At 30.0% G+C, this 19,967-nt stretch overlaps 2 protein-coding genes across 10 annotated transcripts in view; one reads left to right on the top strand and one right to left on the bottom strand.

The window, feature by feature from the left end:
• Positions 1 to 14,506, bottom strand: part of LOC145259902 (NEDD4-like E3 ubiquitin-protein ligase WWP2) — a 225,611-nt gene extending 211,105 nt beyond the window's left edge. For 6 of the 8 annotated variants that reach the window (XM_080117823.1, XM_080117825.1, XM_080117829.1 and 3 more), the window contains exon 1: positions 13,954 to 14,506. The gene's annotated coding sequence lies outside the window, so the exon portion shown is untranslated. Of the gene's footprint in view, positions 1 to 13,016; positions 13,159 to 13,953 lie in introns of those variants that run through there. The other 2 variants (XM_080117827.1, XM_080117824.1) reach the window with 2 other exon arrangements.
• LOC145259903 (RNA-binding protein NOB1-like) overlaps positions 14,044 to 19,967 on the top strand; it is a 34,003-nt gene continuing 28,079 nt past the window's right edge. Inside the window, exons 1-3 of one of the 2 annotated variants that reach the window (XM_080117834.1) lie at positions 14,044 to 14,122; positions 14,706 to 14,852; positions 19,669 to 19,801. In XM_080117834.1, the coding sequence (XP_079973960.1) occupies positions 14,757 to 14,852; positions 19,669 to 19,801 (229 nt within the window). In that variant the 5' untranslated portion in view covers positions 14,044 to 14,122; positions 14,706 to 14,756. The remainder of the gene's footprint in view (positions 14,123 to 14,705; positions 14,853 to 19,668; positions 19,802 to 19,967) is intronic. The other variant, XM_080117833.1, reaches the window with a different exon arrangement.

Raw genomic sequence — 19,967 nt, 5'->3', positions numbered from 1 at the left:
GAGAAGGCATAATTTTTACCTTGTGAAGTTTTGATTTTAAAAGAGAAAAGTGAAAATTTGAAGAAAATCTTGAGATAAATTTTATATTTTTTCATGTTGCTTACCTTTCAACTTTATTCGAAACTTTTCATTTTAGTAGAAAAGCAAGAATGTTTCCCATTTTTCTTCAATTTGTTGTTATCGTTTTGGGCAATAAACTAACTTTTTGTTCTTTTTGAAGAATTGTCTCTTATGTAGAGACCCTTCTTTTATGTATGTTGTGTTTTGTTTTAAATTGCTAATTAGGTTTATTTTGTTACTGTACCTTGGAAAACAAAAACCGGCCTTTTATTTTTCTTTTAATAAAAATTGGACTTAATTTACTTTCTAGGTGCAGGAGTGCTCCTTTTTTATTGCTCCTTTGTTTTGTCCCTTTCTTTTATTGTTAGCTGAAGACAGATTTTAATGACAATTACTCAGCAAAACATGTGTATGATGTACTATAAGGAAAATTCAGCCGTTTGTATGTACAAAGAAAGACTAATAAAAACTTATAAGTGTGAATTAACTATATCTTCTTGGTTTTGATACTATGACCTCCTTAAATTGTACTTATCTTGGAAGGAGACAATCTGCTCCCAAACTTCACACTTATTTCTTGCTTCCACTCCTACTAAAAGATTAAAATACCTGTTTTCAGTGCTAAACAAACAGGGAAACAGTAGGCAATCTATTTATTTATATTGTTTTTCTTTCTTTTATCCCACTCCTCATTTATTCCAATTAAAATTGTAAATATCTTCTAGAAATAAAATTTTAAACCAGTGTAAATATTGTAAACCAGTTAAATAAGGTAGTCCACAGAGTAAATGTGGTATCTAGATAGGTATTAATATGTCCATTGATGTTTGTTAGGGACAACATGTTTGTTGTAATTTGCTGTAATATGTCCTTGTATGTGCATGTATGAATGAATAATACCTGTCCTATTTGTATGGTTTCTTTAGGAAACCTGCTTCTATCATTTTTAACGATGATGAATAAAAGATGAAGAAACTACACCTGTTTTATGTCCTCCTTCTGGAGAAGTTATCGTACATAGCTACGATAGAAGAAAGCAATACACATGAAGAGACTACACAACCACTATTTATTTAGAAATTGGTCAATAGCAAAACACAAAACACAAAAGTGATAATAATTATATGCTGCGTTAACAATGGCAGTCAGATGCACTTGCAGTCATATTAGGACAGCAATTACAAATGCACGGCTAAGCAGTGCATACCATCTATGCATCACTAATAAGTTGAAAATAAACCCACCTAAAATATGCATAGGTATCACACTGTAAGAATGGAAATCTTTTCAAAAACAATGGAACATGTTCGAAAATGGTACAAACATAGCAGAGGTCCAAACAGCAATCGAAGAAAGGAAGCGTTGTAATGAACAAAAATTCTATAAGACAAACCCATCAACTCCTTTTCATCTTGCTGAACAAATTTCTCAAAAGAAAACAAAAACTGTCACAGATACATGGAACTGTTATCATTCAGTTCCGTTAAATGAAAATGAAAAAGGCATCACAACGATTTGACAAATACATCGACACAGTCATACCGCAATGATTTTTTATTGTTTATGTTTGATTCGATGATGGCTGAATTCAAGAATAAAGTATCAACGATACCTGCATATGGTCTCGATACCTGCATATGGTCTAGCTCAGTTGAAGAATCATTCTTCCAAGCATGTGATTGGTTGAGTTTATGTGCAAAGAATGGCATCACCTTTAACCCCCCCACCACCACCCACCAAAAAAAAATCTATCAATTTGCACAGGATACAATTTGCTGGATTAAGGGTGACACCAGATAATATAAAAACCAGTCAGAAATTCTTGAATTCTTTGAGATGCTTGATCTGATTGACAATCTATTTTCCTTAAATACAATGGGACACTGAGAATATCTGTCAAGAATCACCAAATAATTTGCACTTATGAGAAATAGTCAAAACTCATTCGATGGATGGTGGATATATTTTTTATGGAGGTTTTTCCGCATTTGATTTTGCAATTCTTTAACAGTCTTCACATTCATCTCTTGCCCTTCTGTCAATCGATATCTCTAGCAAGAATATTGTATCTACTGCTTGTTGGTTCATCATCCCATCCTTTGATATGCAGCAGTATTTGGTGGCGAAGTGAATTTAAGATAATCCTCTGTTCTAGCACTAGAATTTCATCAACAGCATGCATGCAATCAGTATATGTATGACATGATTTGAAAGCCAGGGAAAGATCTTAGATGTCATGCCATTTGGAAGAATTTGTTTTGGATTTTTCAGTTTCATCACCTTCTTTAGCAATTTGAATCATTTGCCAAGAAACTATATTGGATGCAGTATAAAGTGTACAAAAGCTTCCAGCTTCACTCCAATGTCATCTGCTAAGTTTTGAATGTTAAGTTTCACCAAGTTGGATGGAGGGTATCTAGAGAGTGCATTTGGTTTTTTGTGCTTTGCATCTATCACATGCTGGATGGTGAAATTATACGGCAGTGTTTTATCTATTTATATGTTGAGAATTGTAGTTTGTGATGCCACTCATTGATCTGTCATTGAAAATTTATATAAGTGATTTGTGATCTGTAGCAACTAGTAAGGTAGGGTATCCAAGAATACAGTACTAAGTTTGGAAGGCATAGGCGGCTGCTAGTACTTCCCCTTCAATTAGTGCATACTTACTCTCAGTTGATGTGCCAATTAGGCAGAGATACAAACAAATTATGCAACATGGAAACATCTTCTGACATTGGTAGCATTTTTGTTTGAGGGTGAAGTCAATGCCATCATTAGACCAATGCGTGGATAGACAGGTTGGGCAAGATACTTCAAACAGATTCACTTTTTTCATGGCAGTCACTATTGCTAGTTTTGATTGCTCAAATACGTTCTCCATCTCATTAGTCCATTTAAGCTTGATGTTTATTTTTAATAAGTCGCTGAATGTCTTTGCCATTGAGAAAGCATATGAATTTTTATTAATGAGGCCAAAGTATGCTTTCACTCCAGAGATATTTTTTGATGTGGGAGATGAATAAAAGATGGCAGAAACTACATCTACCTTATGTCATCGTTCTAGAGAAGTGATCTTACATAGCTAGTGATGGGCAAATAGTAAAAGAATATCATGTAAATGTATCAATAGCTGATAAAAATTCTTACAGTATACACCAAGAGTGTGCAAAATCACCTCACTGGTTTTTGGATTTTCTAGCATGATACACTTGCTCACCTAAGCAATCCTACAGGAATAATATCTATATCAACAAACGACCGGGGAACATATGTCTACCAAATGTACAATAACTTAAAACTTATTCAGATGAAAGCATAACTGCAAATGCTGATGAAACAGTATGAATGACTACATATGCTCCTCTCCACACACTCACCTTTGTGGATTAAGCAATCTGGTGGATGTGATAGTTGGTGATCATTAGCAATAATAGATAACTCTTCATAAAAAATAGAGCAACTTTGGCTGCTGAAAAAAATGCTCAATATGATCATCTAGATTTTATTTACTATAGTAAACTTGTGTTGTCAGCATAACAGATAAGACACTGCCCATTGTTAAAACATATGGGTTTCATTCAATATCAGCTTTAAGCATTTTCTTGTCTAGCAACAATGGATAGCTGTGATACTGGATAACTGTATCACAAGAAAACTAAACTCTCAAAATCAGATGAAAACATCATATGTTGGACAAAAAATAGTTCAATAATCTATAAGATAGGACTATATAATAAAATGTACTTAGATTAACACTTCACTTTAGTACAATTTCATGGTATCACCACTCATCAGAAATGTCTCCGACTGGAATTGATTAATGATCAATGATGATTCCTTACAGGGGATGAAAGAGATATGTCTGTTGTAAAGACATAAACAGATCTTAATCCTCTTCCTTTCATTTGTTAGGTTGGCCGCATCATTGTAAGGGTTCAGACAAAAGTTGACTTGAGTCTGAGATTCAAATTGTGTGACCGGCAGAACAATCCTCGATTCCCGGAAAAGGATGAAACATATATGTGGATAATAAAGAAAGAAAAGTTGAAAATAACATTTGGAATATGAGATCAAGTAATAAAAACACTATTGGCACGGTAGTGTTTTCTTAAACAAAAAGACTACTTGTTGACACTGTGTAACTTGCAAACAACTGTAAAACGACAACTGGATTTAATGAAGTGAAAGAATTTTTTTTTTAATTTAAATACCAATAAAAAATAAATGTTTAAACCAACCGTGTTCCTTTTAATGCATTCTTCAGAAATATTCTCTAATTTCATTTCATGAAAAGTTAATCTACTTGAAAAAAAAAAAAAAAGAAAATTTTTTTTTTTTCCTTTACATTTTAATATTTGTTATTTTATGAACCTAACCGATAATTGACCCTAGTGATCACAGAATCGAAGTAAAATTTTAATGGTGTCTTTAGATTCATTGAAAATTGTTTACATTTGAATTTCTATAACACAAACATTAACTTATCCATAACAGCACACGCAATAATCTAATTTTACAAAAAACATCAGATATTGCATCTTTCAAAACAGTATTTTGGAGGAAATCTGAATAATACTTTACTCTATCTGTACATATCTATGTACACTGCAGACAAAAATGAAGACATGAAAAAACAATAAATATTAAACAAATTTTTAAAAAAACAAGGAGTATGTTTTACAATAGACAGCAGAACGAAAAAGTGGTAAAAAAAACAGAAAACAAATATATAACAAATAATGCTATCAAAGGCAACATAAGTTACTCTTCTACCAAGCTGGATTAGTTCTTTAGTGTTTTTACTTATTTTAAAGCGTGTATTTAGTTTGAAAAATAAGTAGTGCTTAGTTGCTAAGTTAGAACGATAAGTACCTTCAATGCTATGTGTACAATCGCCAAAGTTTTACACAATACCGACGACGTCATCATTTGGTGTGTAGATTATTTTCTTTGTCAATTCTACAGATGCTCAATGGAGCTAAAATGATTCGGATTTTCATATTTACGTTTCTATTATATTGATTTAGAAAAATTATTAATTTAAAATATATATGCATTTATTAATCTGCTTGACTTATATTTTCCCTTTACAATAAATAAATGTATTCTATCATCTGTAAAATGGAACTTATTTTTTAATAGTTTTTCTTTTTTTAACAATTGCATTGAAATTGTATTTCAAATGAACAAGAAAAAAAAAAGGTTATCAATTATTCTGTTCGCTTGCCGGCATTCTACATATAGAATCAATTTTATTTTGTTACCTATATTTGTGCCGGTTGTTAAAAATATTAGTAATCATTTTTATTTTATAATATGTAATTATTGAAACACCATTGTTTTGGTCATGAGTTGTGGCCCATTTGTATTATTAAAAGTATTAAAAGTATTATTTTTATATATTAAATATATTAAAAGTATTATTTTTATTATTATTATTATATATATATTAAATATAGTATAAATATATTAAAAGTATTATTTTTTCCTGCATTTTTTTATATGTCCAACTAAAACCAGAAATCCAGGTTTTACTCATACATAACTTGACAGAATGGTTTCGATATTCATCTAAACATGATATAAATATTTGGCTGCGTACTATCCTAGTTTATAATAATTGTGTTACTATAGAGTTTAATGATTAATAATATTATAAATATTTGTATATTAAATATAAAATATTAACATTCGAACAGTAGTCATTGAAAAAAAAAAGGAGTGAAAAGAAAAGTAAAAGTAGGCTAAAATTTTTGTTTTGCATTAAATAAATCATAGATGTTAATAATAAAAAAAATGGTGCCTATGCACTTATGTTACCGTGCTATTTTGTAAAATCGTATTCACAAGTGAAATTCGAGTATTGCGATATTTTTTTTATCACATTGTTAGGTAATAGTTAGAAAATTCCCTCTCCTCCCAATGTTAAGAATGGCTTTTTAAATAACATTTTAGCATGGTAACATAAGTGCATAAGTTAAAAAAAGTAATTTCCCATATATTACAAAAAAAAACAGTCTGTGTTAATGATATCAATATAACTGTACGAAAAAAAACGCAAATTTATACGTTTGTATGTAGAAATTGATGAATAAATAAACATTTACAATAAAAAAATGGATAAAAAATATCAAAGATGAGTTAATCTTATTAAATTAATTTTAACATTCTCTGTCAACGAAAATTATGTAAATAACGGGACTGTTAATTAAGAGGCCTCCGTACATTTTATTGAAAAATGCGCAAAAATAAATTTGCAACTACTTTAATTAAAACAATCAAATCAAAATGAATTCTTTTAAGACTGATGCTGGATTTCCGATTTTAACATTGCCAATAGTCATATATTGTTATATAAATATATTTTTTATATTGAAAACCCGTTATTAAAAATTCTACATTTAAAACTTCACATCATGGAATATTGAAATTTAATATCATTTTAAAATTTTTTTAAATTAATTATTTTTTAAAATTCTATTTTTTTGTTGTTGTAATTCAAATAATTATATTATTGAGAAAAAAATATTATTGAGAAAGAGCATTGATTTTTTAACATAATATTGATTTTATGTCCATTTTTATTTACAACTTCAAGTAAATTTTGTAATGGTTATATATATATATATATATATATATATATATATATATATAATTACTGAACCAGTTCAGCTTTATAAAATGTTGCAATTTTTGTGAACCTAAATTTATTTTGTTTAGTTTTCATACTATGAAATATAGAGGGGAGGGGGGTTAGAACGCCTAAAAAATAAATAAATAAATATTTCCCCGACACTTACTTTTAATATGTAAGTTAATTTCTAAATGAATAAGTATCGAAAATTTCATGAAAATCTGATCATTAGTTGATTTTTGCAAGATTTTTTTAAACATGAGTGTGTTTACACCTTCACAATGGTCACTTATTCATAGGAAGAACGTTGTTTTAAAGTATCGATAATGTAAACATAATTTTAGCCTCGATTTTCATTATTTTCGTACGCTGCAAAAAATTTTTTTTAAATATTACCACTTTATTTTGAAGCTTCTTTTTAGGTACGGGCAAAAATAGGGGGACCTAGTTTTGAAAGCCGATTTATCATAATTTTTTGTAGGTTTCCGACTACTTTTTGATTGTATTTGAAAAATTAAAGACTAAAGTTAATTTTCTAAAGGAAAAAAATATTTGTACACATGAAAAAAAAAAAAGTTATGAAAAATGTTTTCATGGCGAACTAACCAATTCAGCTAAATTTTGAAGTTAAATAAATTCATTGTAAAAATCCTTTAAAAAATAAATATTAGTTTTCTGGGTCTATTTCAAAGATAATTAGTAAAGTAAAGTCCTAAGATATTGAATTGAATAAAAAAAAACACCTTGTTTGTACAAAAATAACTTAATTAGCCCTCAAAAAGTAAGTAATTTAATTTACCGTTCGCCAAAAACGCAACAGATAAAGATTTGTAAACACGATTATAAGGAAGCCCAAAATTTCAGCCAATCGAAACGTTATTTCAAAATGAAGTCATGATAGTAAAAGAAGGTAGGGATGTCAGATTTCTTTCTCCCCCCCCACACACTCCAGACGTGCATTCATACATTCCCATTCTGAATGTTTGTATCAATTTTTATCATTTTTTTAATTTAAATATTTTTTATGTTTCTGTTTTTAAATTAATTTTTTTTAATTATTGTTCAAGATTATATAAAAATTATGTTACGCCGAAAGTTTCACATTCTTGCGAGCAAGGAAATTAAAATCTTGCATATATTCATTTTTCTTCGAGTTATATTGAATTCATTAATACGGACTTTAGGGGATTTTTTCGTAATGTTCCTGTAAAAATTATTTTTTTTTTTATTGTTACAAATTTCGATGCTTTATTTATATAAAAAAAAAAAAGCAAAAATAAATTCTTGCGTTTTTTATTTACTACTGAAAACCATAACTTTAGTAAAGGTGTTTTTTGTTTAAACAAAATAATACATTTCCACTCAGATTTAAATAAAAATAATTAGTTCATTATATTCCGCGATCATTATTTGATAAATACTGAAAATTTTATTAAAATTGGTTAATTTCCTGATTTTTGGTGAATTTTTAAGTAAAGGGAGGGGTTAAAATGTTTATACAGTTTAAGCATCGGCATTCATTTTCCCCGTACCTACTTCCTTTCAAATGCTACAAAAGTTAGGATGATAATATTAAATTAAATTACAGTTTTATCGTGTTACATATAGAGGAGGTTGAATCTGTGGTGCGCGTTGGAGGTACCTATAGAACAGACACAAGATGGCGAAAAAAAGATAGTATCTCCGGAGTCTCGATAATCGCTTAAAACTCGAAAAATAAACAAAATACTCATAGAAATCCACCCAGTAAATGTAAAAAAAAAAAAAAAAAAAAAACACCTACCACCCAGTAGGTGTTTTTTCTATCAGTATTTTGCTTATTTTTCGAGTTTCGAGCGGTTATCAAGACTCCGAAAATGGCATCCTCATTTTCGCCCTTTAAGTTGTTCTAACATAGCACCTTGAGACTACTTGTGTTTCGAAGTAAATAAACGCTTTAAAATACGTTAAAACAACAAAAAAAACTTCAACTTCTAGGTAGGTAGAAAAGTAACTTATCTTGCCTTTTATAACATTTATTTGTTCTATATCTGTTTATTTACCACTTTTTCGTTTTGTTGTCTATTGTAAAACATACCCAAAACGAGTAATTGCTTTTATTATGAGATCAAATATTAACAATTGTTGAAACACTAAAAGCAACTCTTTAAACAAGAAATCATTGCCTCTAAACATTAGGTATTCTTTCTTTATTCTCACAAAAATCAATGAAAGCATTTAAAAACAAAAAGAAATGCCCAATTTACCCTAAGCTTCGTTCGGGTGGGGCAGAACACTTTACGTAATAAAAATTTTAAACAGTGAAACAAAACACTTATTTGAAATAAAAGAAGTGTGGGACATCAAAAAGAATGTTTTTAATAAAACCTGTGAATATTTGACCTTTATGTTATTAATACATACGGAATTCTTATTTTGTTAAAACTGTATATTGTGGCGCTGATGAGCATCCGTAGTTTAAAGACCGTATGTTGTCTGATAATCAAGAAAGGTGATTTTAATGTGCTTCAATCTTCATGTCGCCTCAAAAACGATATTATTGAAATGCGTAGGAGGAAGTCAGTAGATTCGCTGATCTAGCTACAATTTTGTCTTTATCATAAAATATAGACACCCTTATATATATATATATATATATATATATATATATATATATATATATATATATATATATATACACACACACATTACATAAAGCAATAACATATGTCTTAAGTAGTATTAACGAAAATATGAAATCATTTTTTTTTTTAATGTAGCTTTAAGACAGAACGAATAACCATTTTGTTGTATTTCCAAAATGGCCGCTAATTTTTTAATTTAAATTATTTTTCAAAACTATTTGTAGATTTTAGATTTTTTGTTTTTGCCCCTCACGTTGTCAATAAAATCAAAGTTCTAAAAAAACAAAAAAAACGATAGTTTGGCGATATTTGGGAGAAGAAACGAATCTATTTTAATTTTCAATTTATAGATACTCGAAATGTGTCGCTAATTTAATAATAATAATAAAAAATAAAGTGAATTTACAATGAATTCATAAATGGAGAACATTTTCTGAACGTCGAAAAGGCAACAATGTTTATGAAAATCAACAATCAGTTGTATGAATTCTTATTTCATGTTGGCTAATTTATGAAAAGTCGGTTTGATGGAATGGATAAAATTTCACACTTTGTGCGCCCACCGTCTCGCCGCCAATGAAATTATATTTTCGTGCAAGTGCAATCCCTATTAACTTACACACAAGATCAGTTATGTGAGGAAGGGGATACCTAGCTTCCTAAAAAAGGCAGTTTAGATAAAGTAGAAAAAAAAAAAAAGACTCCCTTCTCCGACAGAACAAATACGACACTTTGATCCCAGCTCAAAAGCCAGGGAATAACATGTTGACATATAGGAAATCGTGATTATTTTTTATTTTTATAAATCAATATTTTAGACTTTAGTGTGGAGGTTTCACTTGATTAAGTAGAGTTAACAAAACTCTTGGTAATGCCCTAACATTATTACCCAGACCCCAGAACGAGTGACCATTTTTTTAGTTCCAAAATAGTCGTCATTTATTTATTTTTCCACAACTACTACTAATCTGAACCTAGGGTTAATTAACGACCGGTGAACTAGGTGCAAGGTGCACAGGTGAAAAAAGGCATTTTGGAAATGCAAAAAATTGTTACTCGTTATGTCATACATTCTGTGGTCAAGAAACAGGTGATCAATTTTTACGTTATAATATAGTAAAGTAAATCCTTATATTATAGGTTTTTAGTGTATTTCCAAAATGTTTAATGTGTAATTGAATAAAAAAAAATTGAGGTGCTTATGCACTTATGTTATCGTGCTATGTTTTTTTAATAATATTTTGAAGTTAAATTCAGGTTTTACGATTTAGTTTTTTTTGTTGTTTTTTTTTGACGGACCTGAACGAGAATCAGCCACCCTCTTTTTTTATTATTAAATTGTTAGGTGAAAGTACAGAATAGTTACAAAACACCCTCCTCTTCCCATGTTAAGAATGGCTTGTTAAATAATAACGTTATTATTTCATCACGGTAAGTACCGTTGTGTGTTTTTTTTTTTTTTTTTTTTTTTACTTTGACGACGTGGGAGTCAAATGATAAAATGTTACTCTTTAAAGCCAAAACGAATGCCCTTAGAGAGGTTAAGTCAGGAAAATAATGATAAAACACTAAAAAAAAAATAGATAACATAAAAAAATACTATGATACAATAGTTTTGGAAGAGTAACAGTTTCTATTTTAGCCTACTACGTTCTAAGTTGATAAAGAACATTGAACAACATATAAGCGACCAGGTAATCGGAGATTTACACGAGTCTTGTTTTTTTTTTGTTTTTTTTTGACATGCCATATTCACCATATGATGCCTTTTATGCGAGATTTCATGGCTTGCGGCTTTGCTAAACCAGAATGTTCGTTTAAGTTGAACTAGAATTTAATGAGTATAAACTTATAATACACTTTATCCTAACAAACGAATAACGATCAAATTTACTATGAATGAAGTTTTTAGTATAAAATATTACAAGATGTCAATAGACTGTTTTGGCAAGAACATTAATAGTAAAGAATTTTGAGGAATTATCGACTAAAATATTTTACTGAATAATTTAAATATTTAATGATTGAATAAAGATGCAAAAGTAGACGTTTTAACTTACACCCCCTCTCCTAAGTAGCGACTAAAGAATATATCCTCTACGAAGTTATATATATATATATGTGTGTGTGATTGCAACGTCTTGTCAGACGAGTGTCACTGCCACTCCCTCAGACACAAAGTCCACGAGCCCAAAAATGACTTCCATCGCCACAGGACTATTTTTATAGACAAATGCCTGAGGGAGTATCTATACACAGATGACGTTACAGAGTCTTAGCTTTGTACGACAGCTAAGTCTCTTTCTCTCTCGGTTCAAAATGCTGAGATCTAGCAACAAGCAAGAGCAAGATAGCCAGCAACAAGTTAAACTGCAGACCAGCTTAATGCGGGTACTGGTCTCCCGCTTTATGGTTTTTTAAATCAGAAATTTGCTTCTCCTAGAAAGGTTGCCTTCACTACGGCTTAAGGGAGCCCTCTCCACCCCAACACACACACACACACACACACACACACACATATATGAATATAAACAATAGCAGTGACATTTAATTAAATGCTATTGTTATAAATATACACGATACTCATGTAAATACTGAAACTAATGAGTAATATCATTTTTAAAGAATTAAAAAAAAACAATGAAAAATTATAGAACAAAAACAATGAAATTGTATTTACTTAAATATTAATTGATAAAGTGCTCAATGTTCAAAATGTAAATAACAGTTGCTGAATGCAAACTGGAAATTTTAAGAACTATGTAATTTTAACTTTTAGCTTGATAAATTCGACAATTTTTAAAACATAAAAACGCCAAGAGACACACCAAAAGTTTTCAATCGATCATTACTTACATGGGAGTTATTTTCTTTCTCTTCAACATGAGAATTAAAAGAATCACAATGCTTATGCATTTATGTTACCGTGCTATTTTTTAAAATAGTGTTTTCAAGTTAAATGAACGAATCTCTTAGTAAAAAACAGCGCCGATTTTCGGGGGTGCTGAAAACGAATATCAGTTAAATTTGTTTTATGATATGAGAAATTACTAGGTGGCCAGAAAGTGGGTGCTCATTTTAAGTTAAATTAATATAGGAAAGTGATTCCCCCACTTTTGGAAAAAGTAATTTCTTCATATCATGAAAACTAATTATCTGCTCCAAATTTAAATATGATATTCGTTTTCAGCACCACCGAAAACCTATAAAAGTCGCCATTTTAAAGTTTGTTTTTATTTTTTGGGGGGGGGGGCTGGAAAGAAACGCGACATTGACCAGACCAATTCAAGTTTTATATCCTTTTTTTATTATTAAATTGTTAGGTGAAAGTAAATTACAAAACACCTACCCATATCTATGTTAAGAGTGGCTTCACGGTAACATAAGTGCATAAATACCAGAATTTCACAAGAATTGCATTGTCAACAGTAACACATGCTAAGTAAAATTTGCCCCCCCCCCTCATCTCCACGAATAATGTCAACAAATAACATTAGATTCTTTCTCTACTTGTTTTTCATACGATTACGCGTTATAAATACACTGAAAATCATCAGGAAAATGTTTTATTTTTATTTTAAAAACTTAACAAAATTGATCATCCATTGTTGATCACAGAACGAGTAACCATTTTTAGTGCTTAAAGCAGATTTTTTTTAAAACATGTCATTTTAAGCAAAAACAGTATTACTTACGTAATTGTCATATCGCAAATAGTAATATATCCAAAAATTACGAAATTTTATCAACTAGAATATCTGCTATTATTAGTTTATGCATAGATAGTAAGTATAAGAATCGATGGTCGACATTAGCGTCGTGGAAACTCTGAAAACAGGAGAGATAACTCAATTTCTGTTTTCGCCGCTATTTTGACTATGAGCGTGAACACAACGGCGAAACATACGACTTTCCGTAAAAATTACTTTTACTTATAAAAAATTATCTTCTCGGTCAAATTTCATTTTATTTATTTTTTTTTATGATTTATAACTATTTTCGAAATTACGTAAGTGATATTGATTTTGCTTAAAGGGGCATATTTTATTAATTTCTGTTTTAGTTGAACTGTAAACAAAAGCACCCCAGTCTTTTTATTTCCAAAATGGTCATTGCTTGAAATGGTTACTCGTTCTGTTTCTACGCTATGTGGTCAAGAACTGGGTCATCATTTGCACGTTTTCTGATCAGGAAGTATGTGATCATATTATGTTATATATGTTTTTTTTTGTTTTTTTTTTTTTCCATGTAATTCCAGGGTGGTTTTATGCAATTGCATACAATAAATAGAATCTTATTTGCATTTTTTTGTTGACAGCGTGGGGCAAAGAGTAAAATTTTAACCAACAAAATCAGACTAAATTTTGTTAATTTCTTTAAAAACTAGATCTTTTTTCATCTAATTCTGGAAGTGAATAGAGGAAAAATTAAAATAGGAGAAAAATAAAATGACCATTATAAAAAATATTGATGTCATTGTCATAACGAGTTATTAATGAAACAAGTTGTGAAAAATATTTGGGCATTTAAGGGAAAGTACTGCCAACAAACTTTACTTTCTTGAATGCGAACATCAACAGCTTAAATTATGAATTCATGTAAATGAAAAAATAAAAGTAAATATGTTCCTACCTGAGTTTTAAAAGTAATTTTTTTCTCAAGTCGAAGTGGGTGTTTTTTGCTGGGATGAGAAAAAAAAAAAAAAGAGAATATAGTGTCCTTGTGTAAAGGGGGGGGGCAAACAGGATAAGAAGCGTATGTAAAGATGTCCGATCAGTTGTCCAAACTTAAATGAAAACAGGTGGGATTTTTTTTATTAGTAGTTTTTGTACCGATACCAAACACGGTTCCTCTTTAAAGACGGTATCAATTTCTCAACGGAGTTGAAAAATAAACAGAGTTAAATCCTAAAATTTCATAGTAAGTAACTAAGACACAGTAACAAACACACCTACTTAGGATGTTATGTTTGCCAGCAAAATGTCAAGCGCAGATTGTTGGATAGTCAGGCGACTTCCAATGGTAATAACATATGTTTAAACTTAGAACGAAGGGTCATTCAGTCACAACAATCTTAAAAGAGGTAGACAGTGTAGTTAATATTGTTTAAAATAATAATAGTCATTAAAGTAACGTGAAGACAATTCCTCCATCATTAGGTCATGTGACTCATTACGTCACTACTGGCATGATTACAATTAAAAACGTCAAAATAAAATGAATATTGTTTCTTTATTCTTTATCAGAGTTTTTTTAAAGATTTTATTATGATATTTTGTCTTATATTAATATTAAACAGTTTATAAATTAATTAAAATATTTCTATTTTTCCTCTGACCTTGTACCAAAACCACTTCCTGTTTTTTTTGTTTTTTTTTTTTAAGTAATTAATTCTACTTCCGGTAATTCTCCTACTTATCAGAACCACGTGAAAAATGGCGTCCGATTTCTATGGTTCTATCAAAACGAAGCAAAATGTTGAATTTTTGGTCGTTGACTCCGGCGCATTTATTAAAAATGCTCCGATAAATGTGAGTATTATATTTATATTTTCAAGTTAGATGAATTTGCTGTTGTTTTAGCCTTTCTTGTTGGGGGACATCATTTTACACGTAACACGTGTGTTGTTAATGTTTATTTTAAATGGATTCGTCCTTAAATCTCAAATCGAGATCTTCCCTGTTTTTTTTTTTTTTTTTTTGTTAATTTTATTAAATAATTCAAATTAATAAATGTAAACTGAATTGATTTTAGCATATCGCCCCTCTAATTATAAGGCTCTTGAAATAGGAATTGGTTTGATCGAGCTGGTAGTTTGTGAAAACAATGCCCGTTTTCGCGATTGCAACTCCATAGCAAGTTGTTATTAATGTGAATACACGTAATAAAATCCTACCAATCTAATAAAACAAAAGGTGTGTTACTGTATTGATATATGATCACTTACTTTATCCGTTCCACTAAAGTAGTCGATAAGAATCTGGAAGCAAAGCGCAACTTCAAAGCTTCATATTACTTAAATTAAAGAATGTGTGTCGTTAACACCGTAACTTCGTCTTTGGCTAGCAAATAAATGTTAGAGGCAAGATAAGTTACTCTTCTACTTAGCTGGATAAGTTTTTAGGCAGATTTGTCGTTTAGTTGTACAAATATCCTCTAACCATGTAATCACTAAAAGGGACTCCTAAGGTCGACACCGGTAGCACGTTTAATGTAAACAGAAGTTTGTTTATGAAATGAACAATGGGTATTATAAATGTTTCACAAACTTTAAATGGATAAAATTTAATCACGTGATTATTGAAAATGTAATTATATGATGAAAATTTAATTTAAATTAACCTTGTTGTTTAACAAATAAAAAAAAAATAATGCAAGACGAAATTTTAAAATGATGGTGCTAATGCAGAGAGTGATCCGATCCGCGCTATTTTTTAAATCGTATTTCCACGTTTAATTAAAGTTTTATATGTTTGGTTTTTTTATTCAATTGTAAAGTTAACGTACAGAATAGGTACAAAACACCTCCCCATGTTCAAATAATAACGTTATTATTTCAGCACGGATCGGTAAGTGCATTAGCACCGTTACTTTTAACTGTAACACAACGCCGACTATTCTAGCTTGTGATTTTAGGGGTTTTCGAGGCCGCTGAAAACGAATCTGGCATTTAAACTCTTCGCAAATTTACCGTTCAGTTGTTTTCAAGACCTGTTTCTAGGGAATATTTTCTTATGGATAACCGTCATTTTGTAGCTGTTGCGCATGCGCCCCCTACCCACAAAAAAAAAAAAAAAACGGTTGCAGGTGGATACATATTTTCAAGCACGGTAACTACGCAAAAAATAACAAATAACGATAAAGGTGTAGATTTCCACCCTCCAAAAAAATCCTTTAAAATTATTATAGGTTTTCAGGGGGGCTGAAAACAAAAACATTTAGAATTCCAGGAAACAAGTAGTTTCCAAGATATGAAAAATTAGTTTCAAAAAGTAGATCATTTCTCTATGTTAATTTAATGTAAAACGGGTCATTGGGGCTTGGTAGACCAACACAAAACCTACCTTAAAAAACTTATTTTCTAGGGGCTTTGGGGTGTACTGAAAACGAATACTGAATGTAAGTTTTCTGCAAATACGTAGTTTTCCAGATGTAATTCTTTGTTATAAGTGGTTTGTTATAAGTCAAAACGATACCAATCTCGTAAAAATCTGTCACCTCTGTCAAAAGTTTTAGGCAGACATACAAACATACATACAGACAGGTGAGATTTATATTATAGATGATGACAGATGCTACTGCGCTAGTTTTTCAGTTTAAATTCAAGTTTCACAATATTTTTTTTTCAATTTTCATTACGATTACATTTACAATAATCACATGATTATATTTTACTCATTTAAAATTTATGAAACATTTCTAATATACCCATATTGTTCATTTCATAAATGTAAACACACTTCTGTTTACATTAAGTGAGGTACCTGTGTCGACCTTAAGAGTCTCTTTTAGTGATTACATAGTTTGAGGATATTTGTACAACTAAAAGGCAAATTTGCCAATAACCCTTACATGACTAAAAGGAACAGCTTGTAAATTTACACCGTTACACTATAGGACAACGCTGGTTAAAATTTAAATTGATTATGAATGTGTATCTGTTTTTAAGTACTTGCAGAAGCTTTTTTTTTTTTTTTATAGTTTTACTGTGCAGTTTAGCAAAGATATTAAAAAACAGAGATAAAATCTCTATGATGTAAATGCTCATTATGGAATGAAGTTCTCATAACTTTTTTGGTATTTGTGCATTTTTGCACCATGCTGAAATAATGTTGTCTGTTTAAATGTATGTATGTTTGTATGTCTGCCTAAAACATTAATTCCTTCACCCTCAACTGGGTACTTTTCTACAAGGAGAGGTCGCTTTTTTCACTGATATTTTCAAAAGTCATCGCCTCTATTCAATTGACTAGCCTTAATTTAAACCTTTGCCACTTCCGGTTTGGCGATGGACGCAGCAACAAAGACGTTACTTTTTTTTTCACGTTCAAACACTGGGCAATGCCAAACACACAGGCTAGTTCTTAATATGGGGAAGGAAGGTTTTTTTGTAACTTATCTATGCTTCCACCAAACCATTTAGTAAAAAAAAAAAAAATTGTGACATTTGAATTTAACCTGGAAAAAGCGCTTCTTTTTTTTTTTTTTTTTTTTTTTTTTTTAAACAGGAAAATCAAATTTTAGTGAGACCCATCATGATGCAGTCATCTTAGCAATTTCAGTTATGAAGAGAGAGGCGTCAAAGGAGATAACTCCATGTAACTCTTGAAGTTTATCAAAACGCACATGAAATTCTAATAATTTTATTAGTAAAATTTGAAACGACTTTTAAAAAAAAACAAAAAAGGGTACTTGTTTAGTTTAATCAGGACATTAAAAAATGAAAATATTGAGAAAAAAAATTATATTGTACATACTCGTTATGGAATAAAATTTTCATAAAAAATTTTTTTACCTAATTTGATCAGGTAGTTTTTTTTGTTTTTTTTTACATGGGGAAAATCAAATGCTAATGAGATCGATCGTGTCGCTATCATCTTACCTATTTCATGCACAAAGGGGGGGCAGGGAATATAATTCCAATCACCGCTTAAAAGTTTGTCGCAGTTTGACGAGATTATTTTGAAATATGGGCAGAAAAAATGCCTAGATAAATATTTTAGTTTTTTTTGTTTTTTATTACTTATTTAACAGTTTTTCTGTCCTTTTTTAACTCATTTTATCCTTTGTTAATCACTTTTTTGTTTAAAGGCACCCCCTCCTTGTCTGCGAAATAGGCAAGATATAGCGACACAATCGATCTCATCAAAATTTGATTTTCCTCTGTAAAAAAACATGATTAAGTGAATTCTTTTAATGAGAACTTAATTCCATAACGGGTATGTACAATATGATTTTTTTATTTTCATTTTTTTAATGTCTTGATTAAACTAAACAAGTGCTAAAAAAAGAATACCTAAACTTATTCAAAATTATAAAAATAATCTCATCAAATTTTTGCAAACTTCAAGAATTAGATAGTTATCTCCCCTGGCGCCCCCCCCCACCCCCCACCTCATAGCTGAAATTACCAAGATGATTATGTTGTAATGGGTCTCACTAAAATTTGGTTTTCCTCTGTGAAAAACAAACAAAAACCATTTAAGATTTATGAGCCCATACTAAAACAACGAGAAAGGTTGCAAATAAAGAGAATGTTCGATATGCATTTGATGAAATTCTTGTGGTGACGAAGAGAAAAAGGGAAAGTTTTTCCATGTATCATTAATTGAATCCATGAATAATATTCTGTTTTAAAAATTTAAGAAATGAAACATTTTTTCTTAAATTTAAGAAATTAATTCATGCTTATTAACATGATTCAGAAATAAAATATATTATTTGTTACCATTATGTGAAAAGGAAAAAAATGACACTAATGAATCGATCATTGACATTTATTTAAGTGACGTCACAATGGTGTAGATTTACAAGATGTTCCTTTTTAGTCATGCAAGGGTTAGAGTGAAGCTTTACAGCCTAAACTGCATATCTGCCAAAAAACCATGACTTGACTCTTACATCTTTGAAGTCTCAATAAAGACGTCAAAATAAAATATTGTTAAACTCGCCCAATATTATGACGTTTATTGAGTTTCTACCAGTATTTTGTTTTATTTTTGATATAGGGTTATGAACAAGCGTTATCTTAGATAACGCTTGCTCATAACCTTACTTTAACCCTATCCTCTTTCTTGATGTATTTATAAAGATGACGACTATATTTTTCCGACTTAGTTTTCATTTCAGCATTGTACATGTACAATAAAATTTCTAACTTAATAGATTGTTTTTTTTATAATCCTGAAATGCTTTTCACTGTGAATAATTACGAGAATTTGGCAAGCTAAGATACTGATTCAATGTGCCTGTGATATTTTTAGTTACTTTTTTTAGCAAGTTTATGTATTATGTTTCACTTAATTAGATTGCATAGCAACACTATCCATAATATTCAGTCGCAGCTCAGAGAGAGAATAAGAAACGTTAATTCCCACATATTGATAAATGGAAAAACGTGTTATGTAAGTTGACAGTACGAGAATGATAACTTCAAATATTCATTTGGAAAATAACCAATGCAATATATTTTTATTTACTAATTAGATTTTAATTAAATTGGCTTTTGTTTCTAAGTTGATTAAATTAATTCTTAGTTTTACGATGAAATTATTACAATCTCTGCTAATAAAAGTATAAATGATTATTCTTACATTTTTTTTTTTTTTTTTTTTTTTTTTCCCGCAGGACATTGGTTTGAATATTTGTACTGTAAAGGAAATTGTTAATGAAGTCCTTGATAAGAATACTAGAGAACGCTTGCAAGTGTTGCCATATGAAATTGTTTTCAGAGAACCATCTGCTGAGGCGATCCATGCTGGTGAGTTTTCACATTGAATAATCTTTAAAAACGTGTTATATATGACCCTTCTCCTTTAATTTGTAAAACCTTTACCTTCGTGGTGTTGCATAAAAAGGAGGGTTTCAAAGATTGAAGATGCTTTGATTGGTCAAGTTAGATCACATGGTAGGAGAAAGGGCATAAG

The sequence above is a fragment of the Euprymna scolopes genome, chromosome 35 (genome assembly GCF_053919585.1).
Source record: "Euprymna scolopes isolate OS-2025 chromosome 35, ASM5391958v1, whole genome shotgun sequence".
Taxonomy (NCBI): domain Eukaryota; kingdom Metazoa; phylum Mollusca; class Cephalopoda; order Sepiida; family Sepiolidae; genus Euprymna; species Euprymna scolopes.
Note: the sequence above shows the minus strand (reverse complement) of the source record. Positions and strands in the feature narration are given on the sequence as shown.